At 32.3% G+C, this 24,832-nt stretch overlaps 2 protein-coding genes across 10 annotated transcripts in view; one reads left to right on the top strand and one right to left on the bottom strand.

Annotated features, from left to right (window-relative positions):
• The window catches only part of stan (Protocadherin-like wing polarity protein stan), a 144,096-nt gene that overhangs the window by 101,170 nt on the left and 18,094 nt on the right, over nucleotides 1–24,832 (bottom strand). For all 9 annotated transcript variants that reach the window (XR_014878630.1, XR_014878629.1, XM_085195932.1 and 6 more), the window contains exon 2: nucleotides 7,770–7,804. The gene's annotated coding sequence lies outside the window, so the exon portion shown is untranslated. The remainder of the gene's footprint in view (nucleotides 1–7,769; nucleotides 7,805–24,832) is intronic.
• Nucleotides 14,626–24,832, top strand: part of LOC146532460 (calcyphosin-like protein) — a 43,339-nt gene continuing 33,132 nt past the window's right edge. The window contains exon 1 of the mRNA XM_085195935.1: nucleotides 14,626–14,757. Coding sequence (XP_085052061.1) covers nucleotides 14,688–14,757 — 70 coding nt within the window. The 5' untranslated portion in view covers nucleotides 14,626–14,687. The remainder of the gene's footprint in view (nucleotides 14,758–24,832) is intronic.

Genomic DNA, 24,832 nt, shown 5'->3' on the forward strand with positions numbered 1-24,832 from the left:
TACAAAACAATATTATTAACACATTTTTGTAATACCTACTTATATGTAAATTTCAATTTACACTCAAAATTAAATTAATTTATTAAAAAAATATATTTACAAATTAGGTAAAGTGTGGAATACACTTTGTTTTGATTCTATTTGATATATAATTGTAGGTAACTAGGTAAATATGCGGGATTCGTACGTAGTTTATAATCGGATTACGCATTTCGGAAACTATTCAAACATAAGTGGTACATTTATTGTGGGTTTGAAGAGAATTATGGGTGAATGTGGTGTATAATTCAGTTTCTTACTATAAATTCTCCATTTTTGAAGCATCTTGAAGATTTTGAGATTACCTTTTTGTAAAATATATATGATTAGATAAAGCATACATGATAATATACAAGTATCATTAAATTTTATATTATTTACAAATATTTATAAACAAAAGTTTCTCAATTAGAAAACATTTATACTCAACTTTTCATATCTATTTAGTAGTCTAAGCTTGGAATTAGTTATTCATTCGTTCCAATTCGAGATACGAGTCTGCCACATTCACAATAGATTGTTAAAAGGTGAAGTTAGATTAAAAGGTAAAATTTAAATTCAAATCAAAACTTAGTTAACATTAAGTTAACTTCCAATTTTGACGTAAGAAGGTACATAATATAAATACATAGATATGCTAAATTATTATTTGACAAATTTATATGAAAACGACATTCAATATTCCATTTGTATTAAACTATCCAATTAATGTTTAACGATATTGGAAATTGTTTTCTGGCTTTTCATTCAAGAACAATGCCATCTCATAAATCTAATTGTAAAAGCCTCAATTTACTGAAAGTTATTTCGTAAATATAGGCCAAATAATAACTTTTTACAGAATGCATTAAAAAATTGCATTTAATAATGTAATATTACAATATCAGTATTTACCAGAAGCACATTATATTCTAAGAAGGAGCAGATGCAGAGAGTGCACGTCGCGCGTCGGTAAGGAATGTTGTTGACAATACTTAGCTTCATTGTACATTCATGCATTTTACGAAGTTTGTTTTTCGCGTTCAGCTGTTAGACGCTGTTTTTGTTATAGATATTTAAAACTCAGTATTTTATATTTGCAAGTTTTTTTTTTATATTTTACTATACAATCATTTATTATATGGTTTAGAATAACGCTACATAATACTACCTATTGCATATATTTAGTACTAGCGGCCCGCTCGCGGTTTCACCCGCGTGAACTATGTTATTATTAATTTCTGTCTCCATGACTACGTCCTAGTGACGTTATGCAAAATTTGAGACTCCTAGCATTTGTAGTAACGAAGTTTCATACAAACTTTCGACCCCAAAAACAACCCCTTAGAAGTCGAATATTGCAAATTCCCGTCTTAGCGAGCACCTACGTCCTATAAGTCACTCCTATGCAAAATTTCAGATTCCTAGCACTTGTAGTTTCTGAGATTTCGTGATGAGTGAGTGACCTTTCGATTTTATATATATAGATGAACCTGCCAAAACGAGACAAGCGTTTAAAAATAAAAAAGGAATTAAATAGGTATTAAGTATTATATCATACCTGTTTAACGTATAAAATAAAATTTCTTAAAATAGGGGAATCAATTTTGAACTAATTTTATAGACCAACAGAGTAAGGGATACAACAAATAGCCACGTGGAATATTTAATGTACTGGAAAAGTACACAGCGATATGGTAAGTGCCTTAGTGAAGACTAGACGTAAAAATATAAGGCTGATTTTATAAAATTATTCAAATATATACGAATGTAACAATAAAAATTTCCTAAACAATCTCTTGCTTTTCTAACAAGAGACGAGACACTCGATTTAGCAATATATTTCGTTTCAATCCATTACACAATTTGTTTCTGTAATATAAAACTGTTCGTACTCTACTTACATATTATGTATTTTACATAGACAATACGTCGTGTATCAGCTTTATTGTTTGCTTAGCTATTTTAGGATCTTCATCTTCATTAATTTCATATTCTTTTACGATTTATTTTGAATTTTACGTTTTTTTATTTTTCTATCATAATTAGAGCAGGCGTATGACTATTATATAAATGAGACGATTGAGGGTTCTATTCTCAATTAGTGGGTATGAAATATTTTATATTGGTAATGAGGCTATGCTGGACGAGACGCAATATCTCCAGAATTCGACGGAAAGTAGAAAACGGAAACTTAACATTAGGTTACCTACCTACTCTGCAATGTGCGGGTTACAACGTAAAGCTAAATAAATAAATTTAAAAAATTGCCAGCGGATTTCTTAGCATTGATGTCTTTAAATGTCTGTCAATAGTCGTTAAAAGTGAATTAATTAATAACATTTAAAATTCAAATTAGTTGATATAACTGAAATTGGCGTTGAATTATATTCAAAGTATTCGTGATTATAATACCGACATTTTTTTTTCGTTTCTCTTTAAATAAAATAAACTCCTTAAAACATACTATGTCTTTAAAATTATATATCTTCATATAAATTATTTTTATATTTTTAGTAAATATAATATAATAGTAAACATAATAAAATGTTTTTTAACAAAAATAGAGGTCATTACACTTGTTGTAAAAACATTTATTACAATAGCGGGGTGGTTCCGGTTCGGTGCCTGGGAAGTCTTTGGGAACCGGAGACCTCCCGTAACCTTTTCCACATATTATAGACGCATTTAATATAAACTCAACAAAACTTAAAGTAGATGTAAGTTTCTTATGTAGGATATAAACCACAAATTATAAGGTCATCACAGTGATTTGAAAAGTAGTGATTTTTTATAAATGGTAGAGATTTTTTTTATACGTTAACTATTAAAAAAACATTGTAAGAACGAATTTCTTTTCTTATTTTATTATTTTTTTATATTACACTTCTTATGTTTTTTATTAATATATATTTTATGATAGACTCGTTGACTTCAAAGGGTTGTGGATTCTGTAAGTCATGGGCGAACTATACAAAATTACTACATTCTATGCAATATATTTAGTTAGTCTTTATTTAGTCAAGTCTTACATATGTAACATTTTATTGTTATACCTACATATGTATGAATGTATAAGAAAGTCTTTAAATCGCTTTCAACGTGCGGAGGAAGTTAGATAACATATTACAATTGCAAATTCTTTGACGAGACTAGATACGAAGGAGTACAGCGGAATGTTTATGTTGTAATTATGTGATTCAAATATTACTATTACATTTTATATATCGTTTGTGTTAAAGATATATTTTTTAGTTTCAACAAAGCAGGTTAGGCGGAGGGAACATAGTGGTAAGACACTCCGTTCGTATTAAGTCTATTCTGTATCCCACTATCGGCCGAATTCTGGAAGCATTGTTGTTGAATGGCAAAACTCAACGCCGTGTTTTACCTCAATACCAGAACGAAAACATTTAAATATTTTTTTCCTTGAGTGAAAATCGAACCCACACCCTGTCGCATCACATACGTTTGTGACCCTATGCTACGACTGGCTTGTAATGATTGGACCCAAATTATTTAACTTCAATTATTTTCTCAATAGTACCTCTGTAAACGTTAGGGATTTTATTGTGTTATATTATTAAGTCATACTTTTCTCTCAGTGATATGAGAAGTCTCGTTAAATTCCATTTACCTCCAATCAACTGTATGTAATTATTATATTAGTATTTGGATTTACATATTATATATTATCTAGAGAGGATGACAATTTTATTATTATTTTTTATCTATTAGAGTAAACCACTTTAAACACTTGGCTAACCGCTTTTAATCATAATTCCCGCCTTGTCGCGTCGTTCCGAGACGCGCGTTCAAAAGTAACGAACACGGATTCTTTAATGATCTAGGGTTGCCACCTGCTACTAAGAAAATTATAATATTAAATATACTAAAAATATGGCAAGATTATGTTTGTTGCTATAAATATAATTATAACAGTTTATATTTAAAATAATATTAAAAACAACATTTATTTGTAGGATAAAAATGATAACCAATATAGGTATGTATAATTCTGTCGAGTTTTGAAAGCATTGCTTGTAGAGTGGCGAAACTCAACGCTGTGACAGTAAATAAAATTTTGGAATAAAAATTACCAAAGTAAATAAAAGCAAGAAGACCTCTGAGAATTCATACTTGGAGCTTTATTGGAAAAATATCACAGGAAACTGCTTCCACTCTAACGTCGCACTATCTGATTAAATAAGTTTGCAAAGTATCACAGTGAATCCGAGCTAAGTAATATTGACGTATTAGACGAAAGTAATTCGATTAGGAGAATTCTACTGTTCGTAGTAAAAATATCTCGTATTTTATGTGTTAATTTTTTCAGAGAAACTGAAGCTGTAATGAAGGTGAACTTAAGTAAATTATAAAATAGTTGACCATATATTTGTATATTTAAAATTATTATTCCTCCATTGATGCATCATGTACTATAATGATATCTAAATATATAAAACTCTACTCTTCTCTTCTGTTACTGAGTGATTGACAGACAACGTAACGAAACCACTGGTCTTTTAAAAGTTGAAATTTGGCATGAAGGAAGGTTAAAGATATGGAATAGAGGAAAGCAGTAAGGGAAGGGAAAATGGAGAAAACGGAATCTTTCATTTTACGTCTTAAAGCCCATGCAAATAAAGTTGCGGACTTCGATTAAGTATTTATATGAGTCCCCAATATCCACCATGATGCTAATGATAATAATGTTTAAAAAGTATTTAAAAATCAAGAAATATATTGATTTTATATTTCTTTTATAACAAGTATATAAAGAAAGATTTCACCAGCTGTAGAAGTAGATTCCAGTTTGCTCTGATTAAATAAGTTTACAATAGAGAACCCTAGTCTACTTCACAGGAGCTATTTGGATGCGTCTCACGAACACCGAGTATGCGAGTGCGACGTCTGCGCCATTCAATGGTTATGAGTCTTACTGGAAGTGGAAGCCGATACTCAATATCTTTAGGTGGCAAGTGTATTAGAAAACTTTAGTTTTCATAATATCTTTAAACGTCGTAAAAAGTTTAATGGTTTTTTAAAGTATTCGTGGTATTTTGATAAAAAAGCTGGACTTAGAGCCGGTTTGAAAATGTCAGTATTTTTTTATTTTCTTTAGGTTCAAATCTAAGTTAAATGTTCAATATTTTTTTTTGTTAAATTGCTTAGATAACCACTAACCATTAAAGGTCCAACAAAAATATTTTCTTAATAGTATTCAAATCAACTAAATTAAAAGTAATCTTTAAAACTCATTCAATACGACTCTTGATAACATTTAATATTTTAATTTATATGAATCCTAAAATTTACTAAAGCCGTAGTCTACGTGCAGCTCTAGATATTTATCATGTTGGGTCTTAAACGCCTCACAAAAAGCTAATCGATACCTCTACACAGCTATGAATCAGAGCAATTATACGTCGCCTTCCTTCTTCCCGGCAATAAGGGTTGCCTGGTTTTCACAGTTTTTTTTTATTTTTACGAATCCAGTATATTTCATAGTATAATATGTAAATATTTTCAAGTAAGAATATAAGAATAGCATATTATATTGTAATCTTTAAACCTTCATAAAATAGTTATTCCATTCACGTGTGGTTGATACTCGTATAAGTATGTATGTAGTTCTAATATTTAAGTATTTTTATATAGTCTTTTTTCGTGGTTAAAGTATTTTTTTCTGTAATTTCTGTTTAATAACAATTTTACTTGTATTTTATATGCATACCGTAATTTAGTTTAAGCCGGTCGTAGCGCACGGGCACAAAAAAGCGACTTAAAACGCGACAGGTTGTGGATTCGATTCTCAATCGAGGAAATGAAGTATTTAGTATTTTCTTTTTCTTGCTCTGGTAACGAGGCTAAGCGCAGCGTTGAGTTTCGCCACTCAACACGCAAAGCCTCCAGAATTCGGTGAAACGGAGAAAAAGAAATACTTTAATGTAAACGGAGTGTGTTAACACTAGACAGCACAAGAGACAGGATACAGCGTGAAGTTTTATAAATTTTAGATTCATTTATAAAATTAAATTAAACAGAAAATATAATTCATAAAATTGATTATGAATTCAATTCAGCATTTCCGATTTTCAACTTTAAAATTTCACCATAAAAATGATATAACACTAAATTTCAATTACGAGCACTTAAATGTATTGGAAACCAGGAACATTTATAAGCCTGACATGAATTTAAATTTTAATTATGGAGCCACCCTCTTCGATAAGGCCAGTCGTTTATCTTACAATAAGAGCAAAAAAAGTTTAAAATCATTCTAAAACCCTTGTTTTGCTTTTGACAACCCAATTAATTTAAGAGTCATGGCTATATTCAATTCGCTTTTTTACTAAAACTTAGTTTTTCTATGTTCAAATATTTAATGTGGATAAAATTATAAAATTTGTTCTTACATTTCCATTGTATTCTAACAAACATATACTAGAATATTTAATCAGTATTTTTTTTTCCTATGGGTTAAGCAATACCCTTATTTTTATATGATATGAGGGTAAGGATGTAGTAAGTACAAGTAAGTAGTGGACCCTACTTAATATTCTGTCATATAATACACGTTGCTTTAAATATTTTGTAAATTTTTAGTAAGTTACTAAAGTTGTAGTTTGTCGAGAGATGTAAATTTAAAACATCCAAAGATAAAAAATAAAGGTAAAAACACTAAATTTTAATAGTCTATCTTAGGCTTAAGTGCTTAAGTCGTTTACATGAATGAACTTACTTAGGAAGGACTTATATCAATTTAGCCTCTATTGACATGAAATATAGGATAAATTAAGGCAAATAAAGAAAAAAGTATGAAATAGTTTTGTAAATAAGCTAGTAAACTTTAGCGACACTAAATAACTCTAGTCTGGCAGGATTGAAAAAATGGCAAAATTCCAACACTCGTCAGAAGAAAACATTCCTTGTTATTTATAATTGTTTGATATAATTATTAATACTAATATCTAATATTAAGATTTACTTAACTCTACATTTAATTTATATTAAAATTATAAATATTTGAGACCGTCGTAGCGCAGTGGGGCCACATCTGACTGCAAACGCGATGGTAGGAGTTCAGTCCACATACAAGAGATTGAATTATTTTTATTTCAATGGTAAGGCTAACGACGTTGAGAGCCAATGGTCTAACCAGCGAGGACGCAAAAGACCGTGCAAAGTAGAGTAGGTTGAGTAGGAAGGCAGACCCTGGTAAATAGCCGGGATTAATGCCAGGAAGAAGAAGAAGAAGAAGAAGTTAAGGCTAACGACGTTGATTTCCGTTATTCAATCAGTGTCGCAAACTCGGGGGTAAATCGGAGAAAGGAGTGTCTCAACTAACTAGGTTTTACCTTGCTATATACAGGAAAAACTGTGATGCTTGAAAAAATGTTAAATGTAGTGTCGTGTTAAATGATTCACCACTAACTCAAGCTCTACTATGTAAGGACACGTACTTATATAGAAATGACACTCGTACTATGCTTGTCTACAAATGTTAGCTAAGTGTGTTACTTCTACGAAATCGTTTTGATTTTTAAAGCGTGAAACGCTTGGAGCTTTTAAATATATGTAGATATACGTACAGTATCATTCAAATAAGAATATATTATTAGAATGTTTATTTATTTTCACGTTATATTTATATATAATACAAATAAGCATAGATTATGAAAAAAAGCAAAAACTAAAAATTAATAATTAAAATGCAGGAAAATTAAGGAAATGCTGATTAAACTCACCTTTTATTAACTTTCCAATGAAATGTACTTCAAATCTGTAACAAAAGAATATTTAAGCAACATTTAGTAAGGTAACATAATGCATTAGTAATTTATTTCACAACTACTTCATTGTAGCGACATAAATACTCAGTGTGGCGTCGCTGAGCACTTTGGGGGTCCATTGATAAATTTATGATTAACATCGTTAATGACTCTCTCTCTCTGCTTTTAGTTATTTTGGGATTTATTCCATAGTCGTGATAGAAAAATAATCTTGTATTGTACATATGTAAGCGTATATTTACTATTTAGACTATCAATGGGGAAATGAATTATTTCTATTTTCAAATATGTGGATTCTTTTAGGAATTATGAAAGAAAAAATATTTACAGCTGGTACAAAAAACGAACAATAACGAAAGTTACAAAAAACGGTCGCGTCCGTAGTGTAAAAGTTCTAATATTTAACAAAAAACATTAATTTACTCTGCCTACCCTGCTATATGCAGGATACAGCATGAAGCTAAAGAAAAATCGTGTCATTTCTTAGTCTTTTCGGGTAAGACTGATAATAAAATAATAGATAATATTATTAACAGTTCATAAATGTTCCAAAATCAAAATTCTAAATTTAATTATTTTTACAAATTTGCTGAATTTTCTAAACTTCTAAACACCATTCTAATACATTTAAATAAACCATCTCTAAAAAATAAAATAAATATATATTGGCGAGCTGTCTGTAACAGTATTAGCGAAATATCCGTGTTCATTCGTCCGTTATATTGCTCCAAAACTACTCGTGCGATCGAACTTTTTATTACTTTCCTAGCTTGAAAATATTTAAACCAACGTTTAAAGCTATCGCATATCTTATCTTTGACGAAATTTTAAAGGTTTTTTATAGTCTTTTTTGTCAGCATGAAAATACTAGTTAAATTACAACTACTCTACTGCAGTTTATTTTTATTCTAAATGAATAAATAGTATCAAATTGAAAAAAAATGTCTTTAATAATCTAATACTTAAGAAAATTTACAAAGTAAATAAAAAGAGTTGCCTATTATTAAATTGAAATTAATAAAAATACCTTTTACCTAATAATAACAAAATAACTTTATAATAAAATTATAATCGACAATAACTCTACTAGTTTACCTTCAAAAGCATAAGAGCCAAGTTATTATGTGCATTAATCCAATTTTGGTTATGGTGTTCCCAAAGAAATTCCTTTACGTTACGTCGGATACTATTATCTATTGTAACTTTAGGTATTTGAAGGAACACAAACTTAGTTCTGAAATATGTTTCATTCCATTATCTCCCTATTCAATAAGTGAATCATCCCCTTTGAGCGCGTCTTGGTAAGGCTGGCTTCCGACCAAGGAAAATGTAGCTTTGTCGTTTTTATATCCACGTTGCATTCCGCACACAGCAGGGTAGGTAGAGGGAACCTGGGAACCTAGAGTGGAGTGGAACTCAATGCTGCGCGCTCTTTCTCGTCACCAGAGCGAGGAAATGAAAATATAAAAGGTTAAAGCGACAGGTTGTAGGTTCGATTCCTCCTCGAGGACATGAAATATTTAATATTTTCATTTTTCTTACTGCAATAAGAAGGCAAAGCACGGCGTTATGTTACACCACCTAACACGCAACGCCTCCAGAATTCTGCGGTATAAAATTGCGATAATTTTAAACAATACTTTATTAATGAGCTGGCTATGAAAAGCTATAAGACAAATGGAGAACGCACCTAATTGAAATGTATAAAAACTGTATAAAAGTTCTATGAACACGTCGACTCTAACTTACGAAGTTTCCACCGTACGACAGAATTATGAGGCAAGTTGGCTTTCAACTTTGAATGGGAGAAAACAAAATATTTATAGCTCTCGTAAATTGGAAGGCAATTGGAAGTTTTTCAACGTAAGGTCCTCGGATTTATAATTCACAGGGAGAACGCCCGCAGCAACGCCTGTAGAGATAGTTCGAACCTATTCTGTCTACAATTTAAACATTTATTCTAATCATAGCCTTATATAGTCTACTTGAAATTATACATAAAATTAAAGTTATTATCTTAAGAATAAAAATAAATTCTAATTTTATTCTATAACAGGTTGTTTATGTTAATTGTTACGTTATTTTTCAATTTTATTAAGTAAACCATAAAATAATAATGTTTCAGTAAGAAATTGGTGTATATAAAACCTTGTTAGACACAATAATTATGTAGTTAGAACACTATTACAAAGTACGTAGTATAAACTAGTATGAAATGTGGCCTAACACCTCGCCACGGGGCTCTCATAAAACTGTACTTACGTTTCTGCGTCATTTCCCTGGAGTGAGGTGATAAACTAGCTCACATTTTTCAAAATATTACGACTTGTTTTCCATATAACCCGTGTCAATAAATTAAAGCTAATGTTATAATAATTTAGAATATCTGTCTGGGTCTTTTACAGCCTTAAAATCAATTATAAATCTCTACGAAATATTTAATAATGATAGTTTTATGTCTATATAAACAAAACAAATAAATAGTTTTTATTTTCAAAAACAAATCTTTACAAAACCGTAAGGAAAACTATTTAAACAAGTACCAGTCTTGGAAGATATATTCAAAGGTAAAAGGAGCTATTCACGGAACTGTTCATAGCAAAGCAAAGTGGCACAGCTAGCGTTTTAACTGAAAACTACTTGCCTCTTTGCAGAGGCGATACGACGTACTATAGACGTACTTAATCGTGAAGTATCGTGATATTATTGAATTAAAAAGGTAAAATTATAGTAATATCAAGGGCAGTGCATTTATAATAATTGCAATTTCCCCACTTTCAGCTGAATTCTGGAGGCATTGAGTGTTGATTGGCGGAACTCAACCCCGCCGCAGAGCGAAGAAATGAAAATATTAAATATTTCATTTCTTCGAATGGAATCGAACCCACAACCTGTCTGCATTTACAATTAAATGCTTGTGCCCCTGCGCCACTAAACAATTAAATAGACTTAGGTAATTGAAATATATGTTAAATATTAATATATAGCATATATTTCAAGTACCTACCCTCAATAAATATATTCCTAGTACATTTAGAAATTGTCAGTTGATTTAGTATATTATATTTTGAAATAAGTAAAGAGTTAATAAAGTAGATACTCGTATGTCGCTTTCCTACTTAACATGAAAATGAGATACGTGTAGATAAAAAAAGGGAATAAATTTACCACGAACGCACTGTTAATTAACGGCAAATAATTGCCTTACTTGTAATTACTAGAGCCGTTCTGAAACTAGTTCGATACCTAATTTGTTAAACACAAACTCGTAAGACGTGTTCAGCAATTATTTTTAAAATGGAGTGGCTTCTATAAATAATATCTATTTTCTATTATACAGATAAGCTATACGAGCTATAAAATACGGCTTTGCAGGTGCACTATTTTACAGTAAGCAACCAAGCCGAGTCAATAAATTATCGAATATATTTTAAAATAATTTAATATATTTTAATTCTTTTTTAAATCGCATATCGTTAAAAAAATTATTCCACCAAAAAGTATCAATATCAAAACCAATGTAAATAAACTTTAAATTAAATTTTAAAAAATACAGTTTTTTAAAAAACAAATTATTCTTTATATTACCTAATTTTTAATAATAAAAATATATACTTGTAAGCGCGTACTTCAATCATTAAATTAAAATATCAAATTTTATTACTTACATAAAAACTAGTCTGATAAGAGATACAACCGGTCTCAATTTTACTAGTAGACTAGTAGACTAGTACAAGACAATGTTAACGACAAACATTCCTTACATTGTAGAAAACATGAGTTCATTGTTCCTTTCGCATTGAACAATGCCGCCTACATTAATAAACATATTTTTTTATTTATTTACATTTTAAATAATATTTTGTTATCTGTATAAGACTCTTTTTTTTAAATTTAGCTGAGCTTAGAATCGAATGTTATTATGATACTGTGTTTAATCGATATCAGTTCTGCCTCGATGAGACAAAAAATCACTCAATTATTTAGTTGGTTTGTTTAAAAGAAAATCATATTTTTTATAATGAAATAAAAACTCAGAATTTAAAGCTCCAAATTTTTACGACCAGGCACTAAATAAAATACCTACGTCCAGTCCAGTACAAGACTAAGGACTGAAAGAAGGAGGACTACACTAAAACTACTACGTAAAAAAATATCGAAGGAAATTCAGAGTTTGAATTTCATCCCGACTGGACATCAGTACTCGGCACCCATATAGATCTCCATTGGTTAGTAGGTGAAATCAAGAACGACGCATTACTCAACATTTAACTTGGCTCACTTCACATTACTGTTTATAACAGAATATACACAAACATAAGTTGCAATTTATACATTAACTACTGCTATTCAAATACAAACGCATATCTAAATGTATATCCGCTTTGTAAAGTCCTCTCGTACGCGTTAGGGTGGCTTAGGCCCAGTAGGGGATGATCCCTAACAACAAAAGATGTTAGCAACGCATATCGATTCAGTATTCGCTACCCTTTAAACTTGCTTAATGTCTAATGAACGAATGTGCATGTTTTTAGAGTGGAAAATTGGTAATTTATCTATGTAAATGGCTATTTTATTTTATAATAGGTAAAAATAAACTATTAATTAAATAAATAAAAAATTTATACATATTACACTAAGTAGAAAAACGTACAACCATTTTATTATATCAGTTAACATTTTTAGATTACTATGTTACAAATTTATCCTTATATACTCGTATGTTTATAATTAATGATTCTTAAGGAAATACAAATATATTCATTTTTTTAGTACTGATATTACAGAAAACGTAAATATATATTTGAATTTATTGGTCCACCTAGTGGTTAACAACTTTCGACTGTCAACGATTATGGGGTTCCTGGACCTGAACAGATGTCCATATAATGAGCGTATTCTATTTTAAATCAGGGTTATCAATTTACACATTTAACTGTAACAGTTTTTTTTTATAATACAAAAAATATACACATATACTTGGTACCACTATTAGGTGATTGTATAATAAATAGAACATAGTAATGGTTCTGCTTACATTGCGGCTAGATAGGTTCATCTATTACTTTTTTCGATAAATTCAAAATTATCTATTAATATTAATTTCTTTTAATCTGTACTTAATATCAATTTAGTTTTGCATCCAACCATCTTAAATATTGAGGCCATTATATAATGCTGATAATGGGGAATGGACGCATGAAGAACGGAAAAGCGGTGGGACCTGACGACATTCCGATCGAAGCGTGGAAATCGTTGGGCTCTCTTGGTGTGCTCATGCTTACTGACCTTTTTAACCATATCTTGAACACTGGTAAGATGCCGCATCAGTGGCGGCTTAGCTTCATTACCCCTATTTACAAATTTATTGGTAGTTATAGGGGCATTAAGCTTATGAGTCATACCATGAAGCTCTTCGAGCGCATGATCGACCTCAGGCTCCGCCGAGAGTGTACTATCTCTGAGTCTCAATATGGATTTCAGCCATGATCGGGCACCATGGACGCCATTTTTGCCCTCAGAACTTTGATGGAGGCATACAGGGAAAAAAGGAGAGCTCTGCATGTGGCCTTTTTAGATCTGCAGAAGGCCTTTGACTGTGTGCCTCGTCAGTGTATCTGGTGGGCATTGCGATCCAAAGGGATCCCTGAGGCCTATATTGAGATTATCAGAGACATGTACCACGATTCCGCTTCTATGGTTAGGACTGCTGTTGGCGACACTAGACCCTTCCCGATTACAGTGGGGGTTCACCAGGGCTCGGCTCTTAGTCCGTTCTTATTCAATGTAGTGCTCGATACTGTCTCGGCTCACATCCAGGACCAGCCTCCATGGCTGATGATGTATGCCGACGACATAGCACTCATTGCCGAGAACCGACTGACGCTGGAGCGTAAAGTGAACCTCTGGAAGGGTACGCTTGAGAACGGCGGTCTTAAACTAAATGTGTCGAAGACAGAGTACATGGCCTGCGGGAGCCGGGACTCGAGCACCATCCTTATAGGTCCTGAGCCAGCCGTTAAGTCGGAGAAGTTCAGGTACCTTGGATCCGTTATGCACGAGTCTGGAGGCATCGATCACGATGTCCAAGGGCGGATAAGCGCTGCCTGGGCCAAATGGCGGGAGGTCACTGGTGTGGTCTGCGACCGCAGAATACCGCCCAAGTTCAAGGGGCTGATATACAAGAGCATCATCCGACCGGTTCTTTTATACGGCAGCGAATGTTGGCCGGCACTATCTCGGCACACTCAGGAGCTTCACGTCACGGAAATGAAGATGCTGAGGTGGATGTGCGGCGTAACGCGGTCTGACCGCATACGCAACACATTCATTCGAGGTAGTCTTGGGGTCCGTGACGTAGCGGATAAGCTCCAAGAGCGCCGCCAGAGATGGTTTGGCCACGTTACGCGCCGGCCTAAGAACTATGTCGGATGCAAGTGCCTTGCTATATCAGTTCCTGGAGTGAGACCTCCTGGACGCCCAAGGAAGCGCTGGCTGGATGTCGTGATGCAGGACATGAGAGCCAATGGTCTAACCACCGAGGACGCAAAAGACCGTGCAAAGTGGAGTAGGTTGAGTAGGAGGGCAGACCCTGGCAATAGCCGGGATTAATGCCAGGAGGAAGAAGAATGGGGAACGGAGTGTCTTAACACTAGGTTCCCTCTACCTACTTTGTTGTGGGAAGCACACAGCGTGAAGCTATATATAAAACATTTACAGATCCAACCAGAGCAAAACACCAACAATGAGGTAGCTAGGTTATTATTCAATTGTCAAGGCCGATTCAGATGGATCTAATGATGCCGTGGGCAGACACGGCCATTATATATAAAGCTGATCGAGTAAATACTAACAGTTAACTGTGAACTAACAATGGGCTTACGTGTGATTGTGGTGTTTGCGGCGTTGTTCTGCGCCATGTGTGCGGCGGCCCCAAGCGATCGTGAGTCGATTGATTGTATCTTCATATATGTCCACTTTGAATTAGGTTTATGCATGATTTTTTGAGGGTTTAGGGATACAGTCCTGCGCACAGCAGAGAGGTAGAGGGAATCTAGTGTTATGACACTCCGTTCCTATTTTTTTACCGAATTCTGAAGACATTAAATATTTATTTTAAAGAGTGGAAATAGTACGAATAAAATTTCACTCATTTTTTTTGTATTCTCTATACTACTCATTTTTAAAACATATTAGAATGAAATACAGCGATTCTAAATTTTAAATATTAGTGTTTATAATAATAGCTACTTTACAGAATATAAAGAAACCAATCTCAATATAAGATATACAAACTAAGAATGCACAAACTAAACAAGGAAAAACAATATGCAACTTTTATAGCAGATTATCATATACTACATAATAAACTATGCAATATAAATACCTAAGTTTGTATAGAAAACATGGTAATACAAATATTTACCCATGGAGGCATGGAGAACCATTCAAGTGGTTGGTCCAGTGCTCGCTCTAAACCCGTCGGTCGATGGTCGTGCATATTTGATAACTGGTTTATATATCATTCCTTAGATAGCGAGATGCTGAGATAATATACATGATTGTAGACCAGTAGGCGCTCCATTGATGAAAGTAAAAAGTTGAAACGAATATAGTTATTGTCACTTTATTTTATGTTCATCTCGTTTATTTAGTTCATTAGTGTTTTGTTAGATGGTTTTTTTTTTATTATTATGTATTATATTAACATTTATTATTAGTAAGTAGTATATTTAATGTACGTGCTAGATCATAGATGATAGATGTATGTACTGGCTTCAAGCAAATGAAGAAGTAACTGACACTGTGATTTAATTTTATATGTAAAATTGTCTAAACTTTTTTCAATAATATTTAGAATTTACTTATACTGGAACACGATGAATAGGATTTCCCGACAACACAATGAGTAAATAGTGTATTGTATTTAAAAATCCTAAAATAAAATTATAATTAATTTTGTAATTTAAAATATTCTATACACGTTCAAGTTAAATTCACAATGAAAAGTAGGCAATTCATCTCAAGAACTTTATCGACTCGTTACTCATTCAGGCCCGAAGATTTATACCAACTTTTTAGGGAAATAATTTCGTATATTCATTTGTATACGTGCGATGTTTGGAAATTGTTTTTTTCCTTTTGTAAGTTTACTTTTATAAAAAAATATAATTAATTTAAAATATCATTATTGTAAGTTAGTAAGTTTATGTCTAATTAACCGTAAAAAAATATATTATAATAGATTAAAAATATATCGATCAAAACATCTATCTGATATTACCACAGATAAGATAGAAACATTCCAAAAAAGGTTAAACATACTTTGCACTTTTGCATGCCCGACTTCACGATAAAGCTATCGATGCCAAACTTTCTATCCTCGGAAGGGACTTACCTTAGGGCAGATCCAACGAAAGATTTAAAATAAATTAATCGAATATAAACCTTATATTTCTACAAATAAAGCTCAAGAAAAATTCAGAGCCGAAAAAGCCAAAACTCAGAGGTCTAACGCGTTATAAATAACCCGGCTGGTCCTTTATGTTTTCGGAGGAAAACAATCGAAGTGTTATTTTAAACAACGACCGCGGTAATGAGAATTTTATTTTGCAAGGAAAGAATATTTACCTATATGACGACGTAAAAATTATTGGAAATTAGAAATTTGCTTATATATTTCATACTATATCCAAGTACTAGTAAGTGTAGGCATTTTTTTTAAATAAAATTAAGCTTCAATTTTATCTTATAAGGACAAAATTTAAGCTTTCAAAGTTTGTTATATTTTTAGCGCTTACACTATATTTTCAATTATATATTCCTAGAAATGTATATTTATTGTCTCTATCACGTACGCTGAATTAGACAGAGATAACAAAAATATAAAACAAGTGGATTGGAACCAGTTTGTGCCTCGCCTGACGGTCATGTAATCGATCCAACTAATGCGTTGGGTTTTTTACCTACAAAACAGATTTTTTAAGTTTCGTTTAAAAATAATTAAAGCAGGTAGCGCTCTAACCGTTGATTACCGAGATTAATGGTTAGCTGGAGTTAAGTATCAGATGTTGAACGAGATATTTTTTTTTATTGTAGCATTCTTATGTTTCCATAATAATTTAAAACGTAAATAAAAAGAATAATAGTATCGTAAAATCAGCTCAAATTTAAGCTTTTGTAATTAAATATGTAAAATAATATTTGAATAATCAACTCGTGTCTGAATATCTTCATACTTGGTTTTCGGGAACCTAGTGGGGAGATACTCTGCGTTCTGCCTACCTGCTGTGTAAAAATTATACATATATAACGAAATATGACTAGTTTTTTAATTTAAGTCATCGCCACATTCACCGCAATCCGCCAAATTTTTGAAATTTTGCTAGTGCAGGGTAATTACAAATACATTTAACGTCATATTTTCTATCAGATGCTCTTTCACTGCGCCATGACGGCAGAATTATTTAAATCTTGAATAAAATTATATTAAAATAGAGTCTCATTAAAAATAAAATATCACCATATTTTATTTTTATATGAGAATCTATATATGCATCCATTTTTATAAAAACTATAAGATATTCTTAATCATTATTTCTAGAGGTAGTGTAACCGCATTTTAAATTAACAGGTTCAGGTAGTTTTTATAGGTTTCTCATAATTTACTGTACCCACATAATAATGACTTACCATTCACGCGAAGGTCCTATATTTTAAGATGAAAAAATTATACCTCAATATTATTATAAAAGTCGATTATGAATTTATAATGTGATTTTAACTTTATTTCATTTTTCAAATTAGAGAGCTTAAACTCAAATTATTATTTTCTTTATGGTGTAATAATTGCATACTTTTCTGAATTGCATATTTATAGTATTTATTAACCAATATATTTTCCTTCTTTATTTAATATTCTATATTAAAAGCTTAAAAACGATTTTTTTAAGAAACCAATAAACTAAAATTTGTTTAATTATATTATTTTCTGTTGCCTAAATACAGATCAAACACGAACAACTATTGATACTAGCAACACTGTAACCACTGACTTAGTGCACACGTCACACGCACTGTATCTGGAACTCTACAGAATCGAGACCGAGCTCGTAGACTGTAGACAAGCAACAAACAAACTTAATCCAATATTCATATACATACATATTAGAGAAGTCCATACACTTCCAAATTTCAACCAAAACTACGAGTATATTCTACTTTGGGGGTCTTTGTGGTAAATCAATAGAGTGGTAATTAATTTAGCAAAGAATAGATTCTTTTACTTCACCGTTTTCTTCAATTTTAAATTCAACAAAAAAAAAACATTTAAAAGAGTTGCAATCTCAACTACAAAAAAACAGTTTTCTAGATGCTTTGCATATATTTGATATACGACATATATTTAAGGGATAATAGAAAAATTACAGCTTCACTCTGAAGAAGAAGAAAGGTAGACAGAGGGAGAATAGTGTTAAGACACTCCGCTCCCCCCTTAATTCTATGATTAAAACCACCAAAAATAAAATAGAAAAAATAAATTTTGCGACAGACAAATTGTGTAGCCATATTATACACAAACACCTTATTAAATCTATTGTATTAGTTAGAGGATAATAAATTCCGATATAACTTCTCATAACAAGATATGAAGTTGAAGTCAATCCCAATATGTACAGAAAGGAGGAACAAATTAAGACTTTAAGAGAATTTTAGGAGTAATCTATTCAAAATTCATCAGAGTCTTGTTAATAGTGATTAAGGATGCCAGGCACCTCTTAGGACCTAGCCACGTCAAAGACTTGGATGATTGCTTAATTAATGAGGTTACTTTGTTGATACAATTCAGTGGGAGCTTAAGGAAGCTCTTCGATAAACTCTCGCTTTGCGATATTGGATATATTTGATAGTTTACTTGTGTTGTATTGGAGTGGTTTCTTAGTGTATTAATAATATTTAGTAAGTAAAACTAAGTAAATTTTAATTAAATTTTACAGGTATCAACAATTTAATGAGGAGGTATTAATTAGTGTTATAAAAAGTAAGGAATAATGCAATTAAATAAATGTAATATTTATTATACTCTTATTAGATAGACTCTACTCCATACTAGCTTCTAAAACCTTTTTGACCAAACGACAATAATAAATAAACTGAGCGAATTTACGCGAATTGAAGGAAAATTAATTTATTATACTCGTATGTAGTTTGTATACAAATAATTCAAATGTTGAAACTAATGGGATATCCATTGAAATTGAGTTCCGTAAAGTAATTTTGTACAAATGGCGCAACCAAGCGTCGCATTACATTTCGGATACTTGTACCTACATACAAACGAGTACGGAAAGCCTAGGTTTCAAAGGAAATTAGTGGGGTTCGCTACGGGAGAGCGGTTCTAAGGGACGGATCGTGGAATGTTCCGATGAATATTCAGGAATTATACATGGTCAAATTATTTACATATTGATCTCATTCAGCCTCTTTTCATAATAATGATAATATCTGTTTATTTAGATCGGTTAAAATATAAGAGATGTGATAAAATTTCAAAAACATTAAGTTTTTTATATGCCGACAATATATATTTTTTTGCTTTACTCTGTATCCTGAAGAGGAAACCTGGGGACCTAATGTTAAGATAATTCTGTTCCCCACTTTCCACCGAATTATGGAGGCATTGTGTGTTGAGCAGTGGAACTCAACACCGCAAATTAATTTATATTACCAAATATATCTATAATCATATCGGTGTAAGAATATTACATAAGTCAACCGCTTTTAAGCGAAAAAAAGCTTATTTTCACACAACAAATAATAATTTACTTAAATGTTGTATTAAAACGGACAGCACACCAATATATGAAAGTTACTTTAATTCTGCAGAGCTATAAATTGGGAAAATTTTAATCCGTTTATCTGCCGGCCCCATTCTGCCCTTTGTCCAGGGCCAAACAAGAATCGCGGGGATTAGGACTGAAATGGCCGTATGTTGAAGATTTAAAATACCGGGATAATGTTTGAAATGTGTTAATGGATTATATGCGCAAGTTTATAGCGTTCCATTATAATATTATTCGCTCATTAATCTATAGGCTCGTGTTTTTGTATACCACAGACTTTTCAATTTTCAGCTTCTCAATGTATTCCGAAGGTAGCAGATAGAAGGAGCCTAGTGGTAAGACACTTCGTTCTCCACTTTCCGCATAATTCTGGACCTGTGTTAAGTAGCGGAACTTAACGCCTCACCAAAGAACAAAGAAATGAATATCCCATTTGAACACTTCAGGCATGACTATTTCAACGGTGTTTGTAAGTGTCATTGAAGAATATTTATGTCTTACTCGAATCAATCAATCCAAATACCGTCTGCATAATTATTATTCACACAGTAAAATATATTCTAACTACTACTAAGAAAATAAAGGCTTATATATGAATAAAAAAAATATAGTAGACATAATTACGGCTTTAAAACAAAAAACGTATATTTGAAAAACTATGAGTTTTACTAGTCATAATTATGTAAGTATATGTGCTAGGGGGCTGTGGTTATCCAAGCGGAACTGGAGAACCCTCGCTTAAGCTGATGAGGGTTGGGAGCAGCTGCTTATAGGGTTATGTAATGTGGTGTTTTAGTAAATATCAAGATTAGAGATAAATTGTGCCTAGGACTGGAAGGGGTCTCAACGAGATTATACAAGTGCTAATGTATACTGCGCTAGGAAAAGAGAAACGGCTTGTTTTATATAGTAGAAACTCCAGCCCTGACTACTATAACATGTAGTCTTTCGTACTCGTTTATGGAAAAAAGAATCTCTTAATAATTCTATATATATCTTTTAATTTATATATTTGTTGTTTTTAATAAACACATATTATTTTGAACAACATATACGCAAAGCCCACTGCTTTTATATATTCACTTATACGGATTTTAACAATTAGTCCGGTTAATCGAATTTCTATTGTTAATCGAATTCACGACTATGACATCAGCTTCATATACAGATAAATTGAATTAATATACAGTTTTTTTTAAACTAACGAGAAAATCATAAACGTAAAACAAATTAAAAAAATTGCCAAAACGAACGAGCTATTTTATATTTAGCTAACAATATCCACAGTAGATTGCCCTGTCGCGTCGAAATATTAGTTGACTCGTGGTCTCACATCACATATTAGGCATACCAAATAAGTGCATGCAATTACACAGGGGACACTAATGAATTCAAACAAAAATAGATCTTTCTACACATAGAATAGAGGTTATATTTGATTGTTTATTAATGTATTGTGATATCGGCTACACGGAGTCATGGTTGCAATTAACGCGGTGAATGTGTTGTTTGGTCGTTACCGCGTCTATACGGCTCGTCCGCACTTTGTAAATACTGTGCCCATGCCCAGTGCCCAATGTCCGTGCCCAGTGCCCAGTGCCCGTCCCTTTGTCCTTCAGTGAACTCAGGTTGTCGTGGTAAATTAATAGTTATTAAGCAATTCTGTGCACTTTGTGTGTGGATAGGGTGTTGTTATATGTTTCTGTCTCTAATCATTTACTTTAATTAAAAAAATACAGTGTTACGCTGTACCCCGCGAATTGGAGGGTAGGCAGATGGAACCTAATGTTAAGACACTCCGTTCTCCACTTTTATTTATTTGAATTCAAAGCTATAAAGAGATATTGATGATATTATAAAGATACATTCAATTATATACCTTCTTCCATTTGGATAGCAATATTCTATATAAGTATAGACATTCCCACGAAGTAGATAAGTATCCGAACCATAGAGCTATAATGTTAATATACAAAGTTTAACAAAAAGTAACATTATCGTTGAAAAATACTCTTCGACGTATTGATATTCTTAACGTTCTTACAAATATGAATCTCTCAATTCCAACGGTTAGCATTAACATAAAAGTTTATTGCATTTGTGCGTGAGAACTTAGAACACGCACTAGCTATGCTTTACGATATTATTTCGTAAGATAATTGCGGACGATCTCGTATGCTTGTAAGCAATCGATGTCACGGAAGTTTATTTCTTTATTAGGTATTTATTAGTGATATTCTGTTAGAGGCGTCGTGGCACAGCGGCAAAAGGGTGTAACAGTAACGCAACGGTCGTGGGTTTGATCCCCACTCAAAGAAGTGAAATATTTATTTACGTTTATATTTCCATTTCTTCGCTCTGGTGTCGAGGCAAAACGCGGCGTTGAGTTCTGCCACTTAACACGCAAAACCTCCAGAATTCGGCAGAAAGTGGGTGTCTTAACACTAGGTACCCTCTGCTTACCCTGCTGTGTGCGGGATACAGCGTGAAGCTGATTTACATTCGGTTAGAAATGTGTATATTTCACATGGATACTGTACTCATATAGTATAGCTAGCTGCCAATAACCGGAAAGAGAAAAAAAACATATTGTTAGTTAGCGTTAAAAATAATATAGTGATTCGTAGCTCCTCTTAGTGATAAATAAAAGCAAGTTTCAAATAACATAAAATATTTATACAATTTCTAACAGGCACGTTAGATTAAATATATGAAAAGAACCTCAAACCAATTATGAAAAAACATGTATAGAAGCAGATATTATGAAAAGATACTTTAATAACTGTACAAGTGCATACATACATAAATATCTGCATCAAACGCTATTTTAATTAATGGAAGTGGGCGAAATATTATTAAAAACCGATGTTCAACCGTTTCACAGTCAGTGACTGTGCAATATTCGATTTCAATGATCGCTACCAGACAAACCCCTCGTAATCAAATGCTAGACAATCCCCCAACCTAGTTTTAATTTAAAATCCATTTACAAATAAAATTCCGGCTCTGGTGGGAGCACTCTCTTGATAGTGGAAAAAATTTATGACATTTTTATGTAGTGTTACTTGTTCTATGTTTGGCTGAGATTATTCATGGTACGGAAAAAAACGATGTTTGGGATGACGGTACATTTTTTTTCTAAAATGATTACTAGGAAAGCTGAAATACACTTGTAGGTAATATTGTAATAGCTTTTTTATAATAACTTAAAATAAAAAAACTATTTGTAATATACCAGGCTAGGACTGAGGCCAGTCGTGGAGCAAGGTCACTAGAGTGTGACTGTAAGCGCCATTGGTTGTGGGTTCGATCCCCACTCGAGCATATTTTCATTTCTTCGCTCTGGTATCTAGGCAGAACACCAAGTTCTACCCTTGAAAACGCAATGCCTCCGAATTTGACGTAAAATGGGGATCGAAGTGTAACAGTAGGTTCCCTAACCTACCTGCTGAGTGCGGGATACAGCGTGAAGTTGATTATTTCTAAAGTATATATATTAAAATTGGTTTCTTTTAAATTATATAAATATTGAATAACATCAAAGCTTTAATCCTTGAACTTTAATTGTTGATAAATAATTTATAATGGAAATCATAGAGGGATATGGACGAGGGTCACGCATAATTACGTTTATTTTGCTTTCCCCACTCTCTGTTACGTGAGAAATAACGATATAGCGAATTAATGACAGCCATTATATTTTTATTGTGAGTTTTATTTGAGTGCTCATATAAAATTTTCTATCTATTCTATACTACATAAATTCGAATGTATATAGGTAACTTCATGATAATAATCTATTTTTATACGAGTATATAATTGACTATATTTTTTTAAAGATTATTCTATAGCTAAAAATAAAATTGTAAAATATGTAGGTACATGAGACTACCATCAAATCAACTTTTTGAACTTACAAAAAATATAATTGATCAAATTTTTATATTTTATGCGGGAAACATAACAAATCTCATTGAGTGGTAACGAAACCATCGGGTTTCGGCTAAAAAAACGTTTTTTTTCAGCTTCAACATATAGCAGGGTATGAAATGCTAACCACCAACTATCGTGTTTAGACAGACCAATATATTAATATCAGTGACTAATGTAATATTAAAAAAAAATTAAATCAGCTGTATCAGCAATACGCTGTATCCCGCACACAGCAGGGTAGGCAGAGGGAACCTGGTGTTAAGACACTCCGTTCCCAACTTTCTGCCGAATTCTGGAGGCATTACGTGTTGAGTGGCAGAACTCAACGCCTCGCTTTGCCTCGACACCAGAGCGAAGAAATGGAAATATAAATGTAAATAAATATTTCGCTTCCTCGAGTGGGGATCGAACCCACAACCGTCGCGTTACAGTCACACCCTTGTGCCGCTGCGCCACGACTGCCTGTAATAAATATAAGAAAAAAAAAGCTGATTTCTCTAATATATAATATTAAAATAATATTTATTTTCTAATAATAAAGATATTCTATTAAAAATATTCTTTTATTTACATAAATATTAAACGAAGAAGTCGTATCTCACGTTCTACAAATAAAACGATAACTCGTCAACCACAATCCAAGTTTAATCTGTTGCGATTGCTTTTCGTTTTGTTCGCGAGATTATCGAGCTGAGATGATCAATCAAAGGAATACAAAAACTTTGCGGTACAATGTCGACAGTTTGTACCTATTTGTATTACTATAAATATGGGTTATAGAAGTTTTTTTTCGGTTTAGGTAAATTATCAAATAATTCATATAGCAGGGTAGGCAGAGTGTTAACACACTCCGTTCCAAACTCTCCGTACAATTTTCAATACATAGCGCCTTGAGTGGCGGAACTCAACGTTTAGAACGACGAAACTAAACGTGCGTTTAGTCTTATTATCGGAGCGAGAAACTCTTTCTCTTGGTTTTTTATGTGGTTATTGATAGAGATGGTATTATTTACCATTGTAACCATTCAATGTTTTGCTTTCACTTTTGTACGTAGTTGTTAATTCAACCGACAATTTAGTCTTTAAAGCAGGAAACAAACTTGCAACCATAATGCATACAAAGAGGGTATAAATTATGTATGTTAGTGTAAATATATTACAAGTTCATCTAGAGTAGGTCATTATTCTTTATATAATACCTAATAAACCCCCTTCTACATAGGATATGTCCTGCTCTGCTCT

The sequence above is a fragment of the Heliconius melpomene genome, chromosome 13, assembly GCF_056956725.1.
Source record: "Heliconius melpomene rosina isolate 202511_hmr_F chromosome 13, ASM5695672v1, whole genome shotgun sequence".
Classification (NCBI taxonomy): Eukaryota; Metazoa; Arthropoda; class Insecta; order Lepidoptera; family Nymphalidae; genus Heliconius; species Heliconius melpomene.